We start from the raw sequence: 16,907 nt of genomic DNA on the forward strand, positions 1-16,907 counted from the left end.
ATTCTTAGGGCAGACAAACACATTTCAGCTTTTTCATGCAGCAGGGTGTCCTTTTGCTGCAAAGGTCGTGGGTTGTGCAAAGCTGTGCTCCTGGGATGTAAACGACAGTTTAATTAATGGGAAACAATTTGTTTTTCTGTGCATAACTTAGAAAGCACACTTTAATTTTGTTTAATTGTTCATAGTTTTAGAGGAGCAGAAGACAATCCTTTTTGTGTTGTAAAAAGAAAAATGATTGTGTGCATTTGTTTGTCACATCATTGTTGGTTCTTTTCTCACTCTTTCCTCAGGCTGTTACATAAATTAAGGGAAATTGTCCAAGCCAAGTGTAACTTCAGTCATAATGCTCAGGTGGAAGGAAACATACCTATTTCAGATACTTGGTTTGAAAATTAAAGAACTGAGTCCAATACTAAGTGCTGCATCTCTTCTGATAATTTTGGAGTGTTGAGACTTGTTAGCTGTGGTTTGTGAGTAATGTTAATGATACTTTAAACCTTCTAGTAAATGCCAATAGTTGTTTCTTAACCGTGAGTGCTGGTTAGAAAACTTGGAAGAGGCTGAGTTGGGTTTGGTTTTTGTCACTTAGATGTATTCTCTGTGCGCATGAACAGTTTAATGTTACAGAAAGTAAACTGATGAGGACATTTTGGATAAAAGAATGGTTAATATTTGTTTCTGTAGCTGTTTATTCTTACAAAATTTAGAAGTGATTGCAACTTTCTGTTCGTGTTGTTCTGCTCAAGTGATAACTTACTTTAACACAATAGTGGTGTATTTGGGTTGAAGAATTCTTTTTGGAAGTGGCAAAAAAAGTCATTAAATTAAAAGGCCAGCTGGAACAAAATTAGGGTCTTACACACGTAGTGTTCAAAACCAGAAAAGGAAAGAAGGGATTTTTCTGCTCTTAGGACTCCAAATTCTGCAGTAAGAGCCAGAGCATGTTAAATTGATGTAGCCCAAGTGGGAGTGAACCTTGTCTCTGCTTTTTTCCTTCCTAGTTCAGGTTCTGAAAGGGAAGGTGTTTAGTATCCACTGCAAGGTATTATCAAATGCACTTTTATCCTTTTTTCCAGAAGGCAGTGCAAGCTTCCTGCTGCCCGAGCTGGGAAAGAGCTCACAATAGTCATGAGGAGAGCTGCTTTGACACACAGCGGGACTGGGATGTGGATGGATGTCTGTACAGGCAGCAGAGTCTGGAGGGATGATCCACAAGGCCACGTACTGATAGGACAAGGGGGAGTTGCATTTAACTGAAAGAAAAGAGATTTAAATTAGATACAAGGGAGAAATCCTTCCCTTTGAGGGTGGGCAGGCCCTGGCACAGGTGCCCAGAGAAGCTGTGGCTGCCCCATCCCTGGGAGTGTCCAAGGCCAGGTTGGAGCAACCTCTGCTGGTGGGAGGTGTCCCTGCCCATGGCAGTGGGTGGCATTAGATGGGCTTTAAGGTCCCTTCCAGCCCAGACCATTCCATGATTCTCTGATCCGTTCTAGGGATGTTAGATTAGATTAGATCAGCCTTTGAGTGTGTTTTTGGTAGGCAGGGAAACTTGGAGGTTGTTTTGGGTAGTGCAGCTGCTTCACTCCATTGTGGTTCCTATGGTTATGGTTTGCTGTGGTTAAAAATGTACTGCTTGGCTTGCTTTGCTTGGCATTTTAGCCCAGGCCTTGTAACCAGTGTGTCCTGGCTGTGGTGGCAGCATGGGCCTTGCTTGAAGGATCTTATTGCTCCTATTATTATTACTACTAGTATGCCAGTTTCTTAAATTACATAATTTTTATCCTTTTGCTAAAGCTTGCTGCTTGTGTGAGTGAAATGGTCAGATTAGGAACTGGAAAACTCTTGGGTTATTTTCATTATTTTTAAAAAAATCTGTTCTGGTAGTACAGCAAATCTTGGAACATGCTCAGGGTTGACCAAAATCAGCGTTTTTCTGCTCCCTTCCTGATGCAGAAGGGACCCCTCGAGTAGGGCTGTCCCCCTTTCCTCAGGTCTCTGCCTCCTTCCTGCTCTCTTCTCTTCCAGTTTTGGCTTTGCCCTCACCAGTGAGCCATCCTGGCACGTAAAAGGGAATATGTAAATATGGAGTTTGGAGGAGCTGTGATAGTTATGTCAGTGGCTGGCCAGAAAATGATAAAACTTAATAAATGCAGTGTGCTGTCACAGGCGCTGATAAGGAGAGGAAGAGCACAGGGTGAAGTGTCTCCACAGGAGTGCTTTGAACTGGTCCTTTTGGCATTCCAGCCTTCTCTGGGGAAATATGGTGTGACATATTTATATGTTGGGATTTTTATTTTAATTGAAGTTTCTATTTTAAAATTTGTTTCTTGGTTCAGGCAGTGCAGCACTCCTGCAACAGGAAGGGCAGCTTGGTATCTGCAAAGGTTGGGCACAAGCCTTGGAAGGAACATCACAAGCAGCACATCAGAGTCATGCAAAGTAGGAAAAACCCTCAGATTCATGAATTGGGATTTCCTGAAAATGACTCGGGTTTCTGACTTAGCTGGTTGTGTAAACAGCAAATAACTGTAAGTCTGGGCAGAAGTGGCAGCTTCAAGCAGTGAGGTTAATCGTGTATAATCATGTAGGGAGATGGTATCTGCCCTCTCTTTGAAGATTTCGTGACATTTTATCTTTTTTTGCTGTAGGTGGGTTATTTGACAGAAGCTACTGTTGTCAGCTTTTAGTGTGGCTGCATCAGTCTGAAAATCTTTACCATGTAACCAAACACTTCTTTTAACATATTTATTCTCAGTCATACAGACAGAAATTGCAGTGTACTGGATTTCAGGGGTGCTCAGTATCTTCACTGGAATAGGTAGCTGCTAGATCTGATCTACAGGTGTTTCAGCATCACAGTTATTTGAGGCTGAAGACCAAAACGTCTTGTTCGCTCAGACATGTAGATGCAGATTGTAGCATGAAATGAGTTACAGTTTCTGTATTGGGTGAAAAATCCAAGTGCCAGTGGTGTTGAGGTGGATCAGGGGCCTGATTACAACCTGTTGCATGGAGTTTATGGTGTGGTATACATGTAACTGTGGTAGTGAAATGAAATATTTGTGTTTATCTGGCTTCTTTAGTGCCATTATACAGGAAACCAGTACCAAGAGAGGCTTATTGGGTACTTGGATTTTCTTGTGACAGAACAGAAATTCTCTGGGTCTTCCATTGTCTGTATCATCTCCAAATGCAGATGTTACACGTGAGCAATTAGTGGTTTGTAATTTTTTTCCTTAACATGTGAAACCACTAAACAGCTTCTCTCTAGATGTTGCAGTAAAAGCTGGGTGTGGGTACAGAGCTCTGCAATGGAAACCCGTGGGGTTCTGTGTGCCTGTTACAGACCTGATGGTACCTGGGAACAGCTTGCACTGACAGTCTGTTGTAGTCTGATCTATGTACAAAATTTGAATCATATTTATGAGCATTTAACAGCTCTGGACAAGCCTGAGCAACTGTTGCAATTAGTATTTGGTTCATTATGGACGACTAATGGAGTTGATTACCTCTTTTTTTTTTTCCCCCCTCCCACAAGCTGCGTGAACACAGGGAGTGTAGATCTTTCTGGCATGTTGAAGGGATAGAATCAATCATGAATAGTCAGAGTATTCAGGGTATAAACTGCTTTGTGATATGCCAGGCCAGGGGGGAGAGGGTTGGAGTTGCCAATCTGAGAGGGCGTTAGAGTTTGGATGAGGAATGAGAGACAAAGGCAGCAATTCCTGCAGGATATGTGAGGACCAATAACCAAGGTATTGGTTACATGCGAGGCTGCTCTTTGAGCAAGCCGTAATTTGAAATGGAAGTTGTCTTTGAAAGGCAGTTTGCCCGTGTGTGTTTTGTCCAAGCACCGCTGGGGACTGCAGACAATGGTGCGAGGACGGAGTGTCGGGGCCTGGCACGGCCATTCCCTGTGGAAGTGTGAATGCCCACTTGTCTCCTGTGCTCCTGCCAGCTCCGCTCCCGGCCCCTGGGAAAAAGCCATCTCAGTTACCTCCTCTTGTGCTTTGTTGTTTGTGCAAGGTTTGCTGCTGCGGGGAAGCAGAAGCTCATCTGAGAAATTAAATTGAAAGAGATGAAGGAGCCTGATGTTTATCAGGAAACTTTTTTTTTTGCCACATTCTGTTCCCTCTCCTCAAGTGTAGCCGCAGTGCATGGTTGGCAGCTTCTTGAAAGCTGCTTTTTCACTATTGTACCCCCAAAATTGGCTGTGATTTCATGATACGGATGGAAGAAAGGGAGCATTATACTTAAGAATGTTAGTTGCTAAAAACTGGTGAAACAGCAGTTTGGAGCATGTCTTTGTTTTAAACTTTGTCTTGTTTGGTAACAACAGTAGTACTTCACATTAAATAAGGACATCCATTTGGTCCTTTAAGTGGAGTGTTCTTCCCTGGTTGTTGAAATAAATCTTCATACTGCTCTCAATTAGTTATCTTTACTGTGTAAAATTGACTATAGATCTCTCTTTTTATTGTCATTATAGAAAACCTCGAATAAACTCCCAGTTGGTGGCACAACAAGTTGCCCAGCAATATGCAACCCCACCACCACCTAAGAAGGAGAAGAAGGAGAAAGTGGAAAAACAAGACAAAGAAAAACCTGACAAAGAGAAGGAAATTAGTCCAAGTGTTACAAAGAAGAACACTAACAAGAAGACTAAGTAAGTTTGAAGGATGTACTGTTAATGTGGTGTGATGTCAGTGGAACTGTGCATTGGTTGATTGTGCAGCTAAACTAACACCATGCTCTCCCTCTTCTTACAGACCAAAGTCAGATATTGTGAAAGACCCTCCTAGTGAAGCGAACAGCATACAGTCTGGGAATGCTACAACAAAGACCAGTGACTCAAATCACACTTCAAGGTAACTCTAACGTGACACTTTCTGTGTCTGAGAACTGAGTTCCATAGCAAACATTTCTTCTGTTGTTATGCGAGTGCTCAAACACTCTGCTGGTGAGAACAGATTTGGCCATTAGAAATATTAACTCTGTTGTCCACTCAGTTTTCATTTCTCTGCTAAAATAATTGTATTGCCAGTTGGGCAGTACTGATTTTGGCTGTAAAATGCAGCAGGGGAAAAACATTAACCAGCAATCATATCAAATTCTTATCATAGCTTGATAGCAGTAACAAAGGTTACTTTTTTACTTCCTTATCCGTAATTCAGTCACTGTAATTGTCAAGATAATTTTCCAAGTATACAGGAACTAAATATACATGAGCAGATTTGCTGGTTTCTTGCTATCAACAAAAAGCACAAATGGCTGGTTTGATATTTGTTTAAGTTTCAAATGAGTGTATGGACAGAGGTTTATTTCTAGTCTTGCCTATACTGATCTTCCATTTTTTAAATAAAAAATGCAACATCAAAGAACAGTTTTTGCTGGTGAACTTGGAAGCTGCAAGAGGCAGAACTGAACTGGGTGTTTTGCCTGTGTGGGCTGTAAAGGAATTGCATCTCTCTTTAAAATGTGCTGTTATAAGTGTTTCATAGTGGAGCCACATGAACTGAGGCAGTGTTAGTTTGGTTCAAACAGTTGTAAAGCACATGGGAGATATGGTTGGCACAGCTGTTGGCATCACAATTGGCAAGGTGTGACTGCAGAAAACTCTTGTCTTGGAAGTTTTTAAATAATAGCATGAAAATATTTAATAAGAATGAATATCCTTTACATGGTAACCCACTGGAATGTAGTGAGGGCAGTGTGAAATTTGCTGTGCTACAAGACTGAGCTGTTTGCAGAGACTGCTGTTAACTCTTCCTCAGCCCCCAAAGATAAAAATGTTCACTCTTGATTTGATGAGAGAAATGCAACTTTATTGCAATGATTTTTTTTTCTTGTCCTGTTCTTTAAATGGTACTTATTTTGAGACTTAGGGTGCAGGAGGCTTGATGCACTTGACTAATGACATAATATTAAATTGAGAGATTACATCAAATAATTGTTTTTATTTGTTGAAGGAGTCTCTCTGTCTACTGCAGAGTCTTTTAGTCCATGTTTTGTGGCAAGCTTTTGTCATTCTTAATTAAGCCTTAATTATATCGGGTCTAACTGGGTATTTTTTAAGGGCTCCTTCCGTTCATGAACTGTCTTTTTTTAAGTGTTTAATTTAAAGAAACTCTTCTTGCACTGCCCTGGGGAGTGCTGTCAAGGGGCTTTTTAAAGGATCTGATTTTTGCAGAGTTAAGAGTTACCTGTTCAGGTTTTTGCCATGCCTGGATTGTTTAACTGGTGTTTTGGGGTTTTTTTGTAAATTGTCTTTTAGGGCTCTCTGGACTTTTAAGAAATCCTATTCAAACTTCTTGCATACCATGCCTCTTTCTGACAAAATGCCTTTGTTTATTCCATGCTTTCTTGTGCTCTTTGAGGTTGAATGTTTTGAAACACTTTTCTTATTTGGCCATAAACCTTTTCACTATAAACATGAAGCACCAGAGTGTTTAATTTTGTAAAGCAGCATGAATGGGCCAATGCATTTGCCTTCTATAAGAAGCAAAAATTGTATGCATGTGCTGAAGAGATTGTCTGGAGGTTTCCATCTGTGCTCAGTCAGCTCCTTTTAGAGGGGAAACTCTGAAATCCTCCTGGAGAAATGGTCAGCGAGCTCAGTTCTAAAATTGACATTGAGAAAGTTTGTGAGTTGGACTGTGGAGAAATCCTGCACCTCAGTCCTGCTTCCCCTTCTGTGTTACTTTGTCATGGCATCTAAAAATACATGGACAGTTCCATTTTCATTTTCCTCTTTTTTTCCCCCTAAACCCTCAGTGCTGACTTTTGAGAGCTCACATTCAGCCCGTAGGGAGGTGGAGGCAGCAGGGTCTGTTCCAGTATCTGGGCCAGCATTTTTTTTGGCTGTTTCTGAGTACAAGAGAGAAAACAAGTGACCCAGGCAAATTACAGGAAGAGCTGGGTTTCCTAGAGGAACTCAGGGCTTGGGAGGGAAATACGTGCTCGTACGACGCTTCCGGGAACGCTGCCCTGCGTGGGGCATCTGCCGGGACGGCATCGACAGCCACGGAAACCCCAAACCTGCTGAGCTCACTGCCCTTTCTTGTCACCCACAAACAAGGTGACATCATTTCAGCCAGCCCATGGTGACGTGTGGATGTGCCAGCTCCTGCAGGGCGTGTGTACCACACACGTGTGGGCGCAGGGATTGGTGAGCACAGCGCTGGTCCCTGAGCAAAGGGGAGGGTTTACTGACTGTTACCCCAAGGCAGCACTGGGGGGTTTTTGTATTTTCTATCTGTTAGGAAGGCTTTTCCTGTGGTACTTGTAAAAAATTGAAACAGCCTCCTAGGTTAGATAAGAAAATACTTAAGAAAATACTATTTTCAGTGCAGTAACTTGGTAAGGAAGTTTGCAGAAATACAATAGTTCTATTTTAGAAGCTGTACATCTGTCTTCAGTACATTTTTCTGTGCTGTCTAGTTCTGCAATACCACATGGATAGCTACTGCTGAAGGACTTTCTCCTTATTAATACCACTGCAAGCCATTGAGTATTCATGGCAGATGCAAAATGAGCTTAATTCCCTCTTTTTCTGTTTTACTGCACTAGCCTAGTGTGCTGCAAACGAGGAGGAGAAGAGGCAGGGTGGTTTAAAAGCTGGAGCTTGATCCCAAAGTAAACCAGCCTTCCCTCCATCCCTCTCAATAAGGCAGCTCTCAGCAAGCTACTTTTCACTGATGTATAAAGACTCTCCTTTTTAATTTCCCTATTGGGAATATTCTGCTGCTTAAGCCTGACCCTTAATTAGGAGCAAAAGCTGTAAATTACAGCAGTCGCTGCAGCTGACTTGGAATTTGCTGGTAGCTGGAGGAGTGTCCAGGATTTGTTGTAGCAGATCTTTGGACCAGCCTGTGAAACGTGTGTGAATGTCAGCCTCCTAGAGTTTCGACCCTTATTAGCTACATTACTAATTGAATGATAGCACAGCATGCAAATTAGTGAGATAATCCTGAGCAATAAATACCAGTGGGTTCTTTTATGGTGAATTGGGTTTTTTTTTCCTTTTTTGGTTTTCTGGCTGCAAGAAATACCCTTGTGCATTCTGGGTTTTATTTACAATAGCCTCAATTCCAGAGGGAACATTTTGAGCTATTTTATCCATAGGCTGATTGGGCATCTGATTTGTATAAGCTCAAAGCAGTTGAAAGAGAAGCCAAGTTGTCCCAGTGCCTGTGTTGTTTGCAGCTGCACAGTTCCAACATGGGAATGAAAGAGCCGTGGCCGAATGCTTTCATGTGGTTTTGTATTGCAGAGTCACAGCCTTGTCTCATAACATCAGGGCACATGATGAGATGGTGAATTTAGATAAGAGAACTCTTTCATCTGCCCCTTGGGGAGGAGATCCTTCACTCTGTCTGGCTCCTGACCGCTTGGCTCTGCCGTGGTGTCCTCCTTTCTGGCAGAGTTGGATTAGGGATAAGTCTACAACAGATGCCCTGAGCAGAGCTCTATGAGACAGGTCGTTCCTCTGGGGCTAAGCCTGCCTGGCACAGGGAGCAGGTCAAACCTTCATCATCCACTGTGCAGCACTTCCTGCTGCCTGGGTTCTCCTCCCAGCTACTGCCATCTGTGCTGGCAAGGGGAGGACAAGTCACACCGAGTTTGTTTGCAAATGCTTTTTCTTCTTATAAAGTCTTCCCTTTCTCGTTTATTTTTATCCTTTTAATAAATGTCCTCTCGTTTATTTTAGACCCAGACTGAAAAATGTGGACAGAAGTACCGCACAGCAGCTGGCAGTCACAGTGGGAAATGTCACAGTAATTATCACAGACTTTAAAGAAAAGACTCGCTCTTCATCCACGTCGTCTTCTACAGTGACCTCCAGTGCAGGATCAGAACAACAGAATCAGAGCAGCTCGGGCTCTGAGAGCACAGACAAGGGCTCGTCCCGTTCCTCCACGCCAAAGGGGGACATGTCGGCAGTCAACGACGAATCTTTCTGAAAATTGCACATGGAGTTGTGGAAACTATGAATTAGGGTCTGAAATTCAAACACTCCACCTGCCCACGCTGTTCAAATCCTGGAGAGCCTCTTCTGTGCTTGAACACACTTTCTCGGACATCGACCTCTTACTGATGCAACCAGGATAATTTCTGCTTGCCGTGGGCATCTGGCCACCAAGGAATTTCTCACCCTAACGATTACTCTTGACACTTTTATGTATTCCATTGTTTTATATGATTTTCCTAACAATCATTTATAATTGGATGTGCTCCTGAATCTACTTTTTTATAATATCTGCTGTGCACAATTTTCCATGAACATGACAACTTTTTGTTTTGGGGTAGGGGGTGGGTGGGGAGGGAAGGGGGCTTTATTTATTGCATTCACAAACTCCATCCTCTTTCAACATATCCTTGTTAAGTTCAGTTCTTCTTCCAGTTATACTGTGTACTATCAGTTTTGATATAAATTATATATAAATATATATATAAATAAATATATATAAAGGGTTATTTGAAACCAATACATGGAAACGCTGGTGCTTGAAACACTGTGAAGTGATTAAAACAAAAAAAAATCGAACAGTTCAAGATCTGGGACAGTCCCCTTCTGTGAAAGTACTGAAACTGAAATGGAACTGGTCTTAGGTGAAAAGTGTTCCTGAAGGTTTGAACCTGGATGAGACCTGTTCTCTCTATTGTTCCTTCCCAATTTCTTCCCTAAGCAATGGCTAAACCATACTGAACACACAGTTTTGATTGTTACAGCTTGGGATGTGAGATGAGAGAGGATTGCTCCAGGTAGCTTGTGTTTCCACTAGGGTCCCTCAGATGGGTGATGTGCAGGTCCCTGCCCTGCTGGAGTATAACCATTCCCAACCTGACTGCTGGTGTTAGGCCATGGATCCCTGTATTTCAGTAACGTGAGCACCACGTTGTCATGCACAGCCAGTCCCACAGGTGTTGGTGGAGTTAATTCCATCCACCTGCCTCAGAATCTGAGGTAAGGGTAGAACTGCAGTGGTGGCTGTGGGTTGAAGGCAGCAGGGAGATGTAGGGATGGGAGTGATCCCAGATTCAAGAACCAAGCTGGTGGTCATTCCAGCCATGTGCGGGTCGGTGGTTGTCAGCCTCTTCTATCTGTCCTGTCCGTGCTGTTGGGGTGGCTCTTCCCCTTGGAAGTCCATCTATATTCCAGGAGTGGTTTCTGAACAGCATCTTGTCCAGTGATGGACTTGTCATTGTCACTTCTGAGTCTCCTGCTGTGGGAGCAAAAGTAGGGAAAAGCTTTCATGCTGGCAAGTGAGCAACATGTGGCTCGTGCTCATGACCAGCATCTCCTTCGTTCTTACTCTAAAGCTATTCAGACTATAATTTCTTTTCCTGGCCTGTTAGTGTTGCTTTACAGTTTACCTTCCATGCATTATCCTGCTAAAACACTTGGCTGAAGAGGTGAAACAAACTTTTTGTAAAAAAAGCAAAACAAACCCTAAACCTCTTCAGCTTTTCATCTTTATTTAGTGGCCCCAGGGTGCTTTGCAGTAATTTCAGGTGCAGAGGCTGTGGCTTCGTTTGACATCAAATGCATAACTTTTGAGGGTGATGAAAGAGGGCCACATTTTGACAACTTTGTGCCTGCTTGTTGCATTATGAGTTATTTGCTCAGTAAAAGAAATTTCTCTTTGTGGAGGCAACTGATTTAAGATTTCTTTTAAAATCTCTGTGGTTTTGAGTAGCAGATGTGAGTTCCTTTCACACCGGTGACAGAACTATGTGTGAGTTATGGATCTGTTACAGCCCCTGCTTGAAGGCACGTGCTTGGCAGTGCCTTGGCAGCAGTGGTTTTATTCTGAATATATTAAGGTGGGCTCCCCAACTTAATTCTGCTTATATTCACAGTATAGACTGTCTTTTTTAAGCATTTTTAAAGTATTAAAGAACCAAAGGAAAACAGATGCTTCCTATGAGCATCAAGACAATTTATTATACATAGTTTTAAATACTATGAGTATCTCAATCCACGTTTTAACATTAGTGGGATATTGCAAAGACATTCCTTTTCCAGTTTTTACTATTCCTTTAAGGGTCTCAGGGAGGGTAAACTGGTCAGCCATATTTATTTATTTTACTGAAGTGTATTGGAATAATTTTTTAAGAGAGAATTTTTGAAGATGCCCCTGAACTTGTATATTTTGCACTGCTTTTTAAATGATCCATTATCAATTAGGCTTGCGTGCATCTCGGCCGTGATCCAGCCAGGAGTGTGAGCGAGTGGCAGGTCCCACTGGCCTCAGTGGGGCTAATTCTGGTGCTTCAAGTCAAACCACATGCTCACCTTCTTCACTGGATCTGGGAATTTGTGCAAAAAAGAAAAAAAAAATACAAAAAAAGCATTGTATGTACCAGGAAATTGCTTTTTTTCCAAGTGAAAATAGACCTGTAGATCAGTTGAAAAAGCTTCAATGCCATAACCAGCTACTCGTGGCAAAGTCAGTAACATCAGTCTCTTTGGCCTCCTCCTCCTTGGTAAAGTAGCTTGCTATGAATAAAGGGGAAAATTTCTTTGGAACAAGTGACCTGTAATTCTGCATTCAGTTAGGGATTGCTTGCTGAGCATTGAACCCCCCCGGCCTCATCCGTAGCTGTTGTGTTGTGGGTTTGAAGGGCAGCGTTTGCTTTTACACTTAATTTCTCCACTTGGCATCCCTGTCCACGCGCTCTCCGGCGGCATTCCCGCCGCGCCGTGTCCGTGGGCTGTCCCGCTGCTGGTGGGGAAGGTGCTTAAGAACCAAGCCAACCAAAACACTAGTGTAGGGAAGGACCAGATTCACGGTGTTCAGTGGCACAGAAAGCAGGTAAGTGAAGCACAGTGTTACGATTGCAAAGTTTGGACTCTTACACAGACACACAGACGCCGACACAGCTTGCCTGACTTGCTCAGTTGATGTAGTTCTGCAAAGGAAAGATGACAGCGTTTTACACGACCAGGCTATTTATTCGAATTGGAACTTAGCTTCAAATTGGACAGATTGAAAATTTGGCAGCAGCTTCCGTGAGTTTATTTCCACTGAGATGTTTTCACCTGCCTTACCAAGATCATTCTCAGTCTACTTTTTTAAGCTCTACCATAAACTTAAATTATTGAAAATTTATTAATTGCTCACTATATAATAACCTTTGCTTGTATGTAACCGAATGGTTTTAAGAGCCAACATTTAGAGTATGACAATGGAGCTGAACAGTTTTTAATGCGCAAGCAGTTCTGTTCTTGTGTATGACTTGTAACCTTAATTTACTGTGTAAAGATGGTTACATTATTTCCTTAGCTTTGTTTGTTGGAGACAAATATAGAATGCTTGTTTAAGTATGTCAAAACATAATCTTATCTTGTGGATTTTTATGTTAATGTATTATACGAGCTATATTTTTCATTTGCCCAGAAAGACAGCTTGTATAACGCTTCTGAAAGTTTTTCCGCTCTGTAAAGTCTTTAGAGCTGACAGTCCTGTTAGGTTTGTTTTAATCTTCATGCTAAAGTGTCAATGGTGGTTTTGTGAACTGGTCAGAAATTCACAGGTCTTAAATGTTTTTGGGAAATTTATATTGGACACTGCTCTTTGTCTAGCAAATAAAAGATGTTAATATATTCCTGTTACTGGCATGTGCACGACTGTTATTAGAAGCCACTTTATAATTTTCCTGCTTTAAATAGAAATGTCTATTTATGAATTCTGCTTGTAGTTTTTTCACAAATAAAATAGTAAAATTAATTAAATCTGAAAGCCCTCTTTTTTGGGAGATGCCAGTTTTCAGAGAAGACAGAGTCCTGTTGTTGGTGCAGCTTGTCAGTCTGTCCATCTTGTCCATGAGCCACTGCTCAAGCACCCAATTCTGCAAACACAGGTTGTGCACATGGAAAACCTCGGTCAAGCAAGTAAATCCAGTTTGCTCCCTGGGACTCACAATGTGCAGAGGGTTTGTGGTGGATGTGTCTGCAGAATTTGGGTTTCTGGTTGTTGGATATAATAATTTTCCCCTTTTTGTAGCTGCAGGAGTGGCGAGGCTTAGCACAGAGGATTTAGTGAGAGCCCTTGGGAGTTTGCTCGGCTGCCTTGTGCTAACGAACTCCCAGGAGTAAATTTAATAAATGTAATTGAGAGCCTAATTGTATTTTTGTAGTGTAAAAATACTGGTATTTTGCAAGCAGTGTTTTGGTCTGCCTAGGAAACAAGGTGATATGAATTGCTGTGCGCTTTCTAGTTCGTATTTCCCCTCCACCATCTGGGATGGGAGATGGGTGATACAAGTGTTCAAATATGAAGTTGAAATATGAAGCAATAGGTAAAATGCAAGGGGACAAAATCTTACTCTAGAACTTTTTACTCAGAAACATGAGGTCAGTTCTTAAATGAAAAGGATTTTGGATAGTTTTGTGTATGGTGGGGGAAGTGTGTGCTAAAAGTAGAGGTCACTTTAAAAAAAATCCATGTGCAAACAGACTCTTAAATGCTTTTAACCTCAGTTGGAAGTAATTCAGATGCCTTTGTGCCAAGAATAAGAAGAAACAGGAAAGGTAGTGGTTATTCTACAGACCTGAAAAGCACTTCTTTGGCATGCTGAGGGCTGTGCAGGGACACAGTCCTTGCCTTGAAGAGCATAAGGTCTCTGTCCTCAACCCGCAACCAGCCAAAACTACTGGAGCTGCTTCCCGGGCAAAGCCCAAGAGCTGCAGGGAGTGGAGGAGATGGGCTTCGTCTTCATCACCTTGATGCTTGAATGTGAAGGTGAAGGCTTGATGGAGGCAGCAGAAGATTTCCACAGCAGTGCTGTCTCCCCCCAAGTTGCCCCTTCACTGGCATTTCGGGTGACTGATGTCCTGGAAATCCCTTGCCTTGGAGCCACGTGAGCCAAGGGCCACCTCCAGTTCTGGAGCTGCAGAACTGGCCCTGCCACAGGAGAAGGAGGTTGGAGACTGCAGAGAAAAGGGCACCCAAGGCTGCTGCAAGGTATGTACTGGACTTGGGTGTTGTTTTAAAAGGTTTGTGTTGGTTTCCTGTAGAGAGTTTCAAGGCCAGGTTGGACAGGGCTTGGAGCAACCTGGTCTAGTGGAAGGTGTCCCTCCCTGCCCATGGCAGGGCACTTAAAGATGCTCTTTAAGGTCCCTTCCAACCCAAAGCATTCTGTGATTCTAAGTAACAAGGAGCTGGAGAATTCTAGTTCATTGCTCCTTAGGGTTTTGTAAACTTCTGGGACAGTCAGTTGTTTCAAGATTTGGAAGTGTTACAAAAATCAGCACACACATAACTGGGAGAAGAAAAAAACCTCTTCCTCTGTAAAATTCATGTCTCAGCTAATTTTTGAAAGTTTTTATTTAAACCTGACCATTCCCCCTTCACACAGCAGTCTGGGGGCAATTCAAACATGGAGATGTAACGCCCTTCCGTCAGGAAGGAGCTTTAGAACCCACGTCAGGGCTGTGCCTGTTCCTTCGCTGCTCGACACGCAGCCCTCATGGTGATGAGCTGTGTGTGTCTGGCAGCATTTAGGTCACAGTGGGAGTTACCAGAGGCCAAAGCAAAATTTGTCTGCAAAAGACATGAGGGATGTGATGAGCAGCCGTGCTGGACCAGCTGTATCCCATGGGAATGTGATTGCAGTTCTGAGTCAGCAAAGCACCCTGAGACAGGGTTTGTGTTTAGTGTTTGGATCCCAGCTGCAGGCAAACTCCTTCCCATCACAGGGAGGCAGCTACATCAAGAAGAAATTGCATTTGTGATTGCAGAGCTACTGCCCTTTACATGACCAAAACAAACAAACAGAAAAACCAACCCCCCAGAATCCTGGCTGGAAAAGTGAGTGCCACTTACTGCTGAAGATGGGTATGAAGAGGATGCACTGCTGTGCTCATGGGTTTGTGGATCCCTCTGGAATGCACATGTTCAGCTTCAGCCAGGTGTCTTGCCTTGCAGCAGATTGGATGGACTGCTGGAGCCCCATTTATTTGGTTGTTTGAAGGCAAACCTGAGTCTGGGGTGCTTTATAGAGAACAGAGCTCTGAAACTTGTGACTCACAAACTGAAAAGATAAAAGAACCCCAAACTGATCCTGATCCCTTGTGGAGAACCAGCAGGACTGAAAGGAAGAGGGAGAAGAGCTGCAGTTTGTAGCACCTGGATGCCCTCATCGCTTTTGTAGTTGTAACAAGGAGAGGGAAATGTCAGGACTTTCTGCCTGCCTTTCTCTTGGCGGCTTCTGAAACATTTACGTGCCTAAGTCATGCTTGTCTTTGCTCCTGCTGTCAGCAGACACAGCGAGGTTTGTTTGCTGTTTTCTCCCTTACAGTGATGGATTGCTTGATATTTGTATGGAGCCTTTTTCCAGACAGGGTTGGGGCTGATGCTGATCCTGGCTGAACCCATCTAATAGAAAGACACTGGAAACTTCAGACGTGTTTTCTCATTGTTTATTCTCGACAGAGGAAAAACTGCGTGCAGAGATCACCAATAACATCAAAGGCTGTTTCAGAAATGCCTAATCAAAGCACTTCACACCACTGCAATTATCTCACTTGCAAAGCTTCCCTATGGCAGAGTGTGGAAGCCTGTGACAGTGAAGAGCACTCTATACCTCGCTCTGGTCTTCACTTAATATGAAAGCTAGAAAATAATGTCTTCCTGCAGCCAGTACTGCACTTCTCCCAGCACTTGCCTGAAGTCCCCTGTTGCTCCTCAAATGGGGATCACTCCTTACACAGCAGTAACTGCTCTGACAGCCCTGGCTGTGCAGGAAACATGGGAGGCAGGAGCCAGTTGTGCTTCCTACATGAGGAATCAAGAAACAGATACTCCTTTGTTCTCCTCTATGTCTCTGTACAAAACAAAAAAGAGAAATTGCTCTCCACCATGACTATTTATTATTCCCAGGATCCTGAATATTTCATTACTTTCTAACATTCCTAATTTTTTCCAGCTTCTTTTTTTTTTCATCATTAGGAGTCGTCAAAGCTGTTCTGACCTCCTTGAGAGGCTGTTCCAGCACAATTCTGAAAACATTCTGAGGAGAACTTAAAACTGCACAGAGTCCCAGAGTGAGGATCCCCATTGTCCTGCATCCCTGCTTTGGCTTCCTACCCTCCCCTCCTCCTGCCAGCAGGTGAGGCAGAGGCATTCAAAACCTGTAATGCTGATATTCACTTAAATACCATGAAATTCTCAGTGTAATGCACACTTGATAACAGCACATCAAAGGCTTTTGGGACGCATTAATTGGCCACAGCTACTGGAGCTGGTTGGAGGGAGAGGTCTGAAGTGTTCAAGCTGCTCTAAGTTGGTCTCGTGTTGGAAAGGAAACAAGCTGGGGAGCTGAATCTGGGTACAAAATACCCCTGTGAGCAGGAGGAAACTGGAATGCTGCAGAAACAGCACGTGGTGGCTGGCCCAGGTAAGAAGAGTGGGGATGGATAAAGCTGATTTTTGTTCCTCTTCAAGCTGTGCTGTCTGATTCATCTTGCCCAGGAGGTTTGGTGTGGAGTTGGCAGGAGGAGTTTTCCATGTTTGTGTTTGTGTTTTAGGAGGGATTAAAACTCAGAGTAGAGAAACAGAACAACTGAGATTTTAATTCTGCCTTCACCCAGAAATTACTACCTATCGAATACATACAATCTTAAATATAGATGGTAGATTTTTACATAGGTTGTAGAGATATTCTGCGTAACAGGCTAAAGATGTGGGGATGTTTAAAAGCATGATTAGTCAGAAGTTGTCTCTAATAGGGGTTTACCCTTTTTTTGACTCCCTGGAGGAATCACCAGCATAAGCCAAGTATAAATGGGGCCAACAATCCCTCCCACCACCTTTTGGGTGGTTATTACAGTCTTCCTCTGCAAAGTGGCTTCCTCAGTAAGTAGGCTGTCATATGCTTTACTTCCCTATGGAGTTTATAAA

The 16,907-nt window shown here is 42.9% G+C and overlaps 1 protein-coding gene across 1 annotated transcript in view; it reads left to right on the top strand.

The window, feature by feature from the left end:
• The window catches only part of RYBP (RING1 and YY1 binding protein), a 43,475-nt gene extending 30,742 nt beyond the window's left edge, over positions 1 to 12,733 (top strand). Inside the window, exons 3-5 of the mRNA XM_071550229.1 lie at positions 4,490 to 4,666; positions 4,770 to 4,868; positions 8,711 to 12,733. Coding sequence (XP_071406330.1) covers positions 4,490 to 4,666; positions 4,770 to 4,868; positions 8,711 to 8,963 — 529 coding nt within the window. The 3' untranslated portion in view covers positions 8,964 to 12,733. The remainder of the gene's footprint in view (positions 1 to 4,489; positions 4,667 to 4,769; positions 4,869 to 8,710) is intronic.
• Positions 12,734 to 16,907: the final 4,174 nt, after the last annotated feature.

Source organism: Pithys albifrons, chromosome 3 (assembly GCF_047495875.1).
Source record: "Pithys albifrons albifrons isolate INPA30051 chromosome 3, PitAlb_v1, whole genome shotgun sequence".
Classification (NCBI taxonomy): domain Eukaryota; kingdom Metazoa; phylum Chordata; class Aves; order Passeriformes; family Thamnophilidae; genus Pithys; species Pithys albifrons.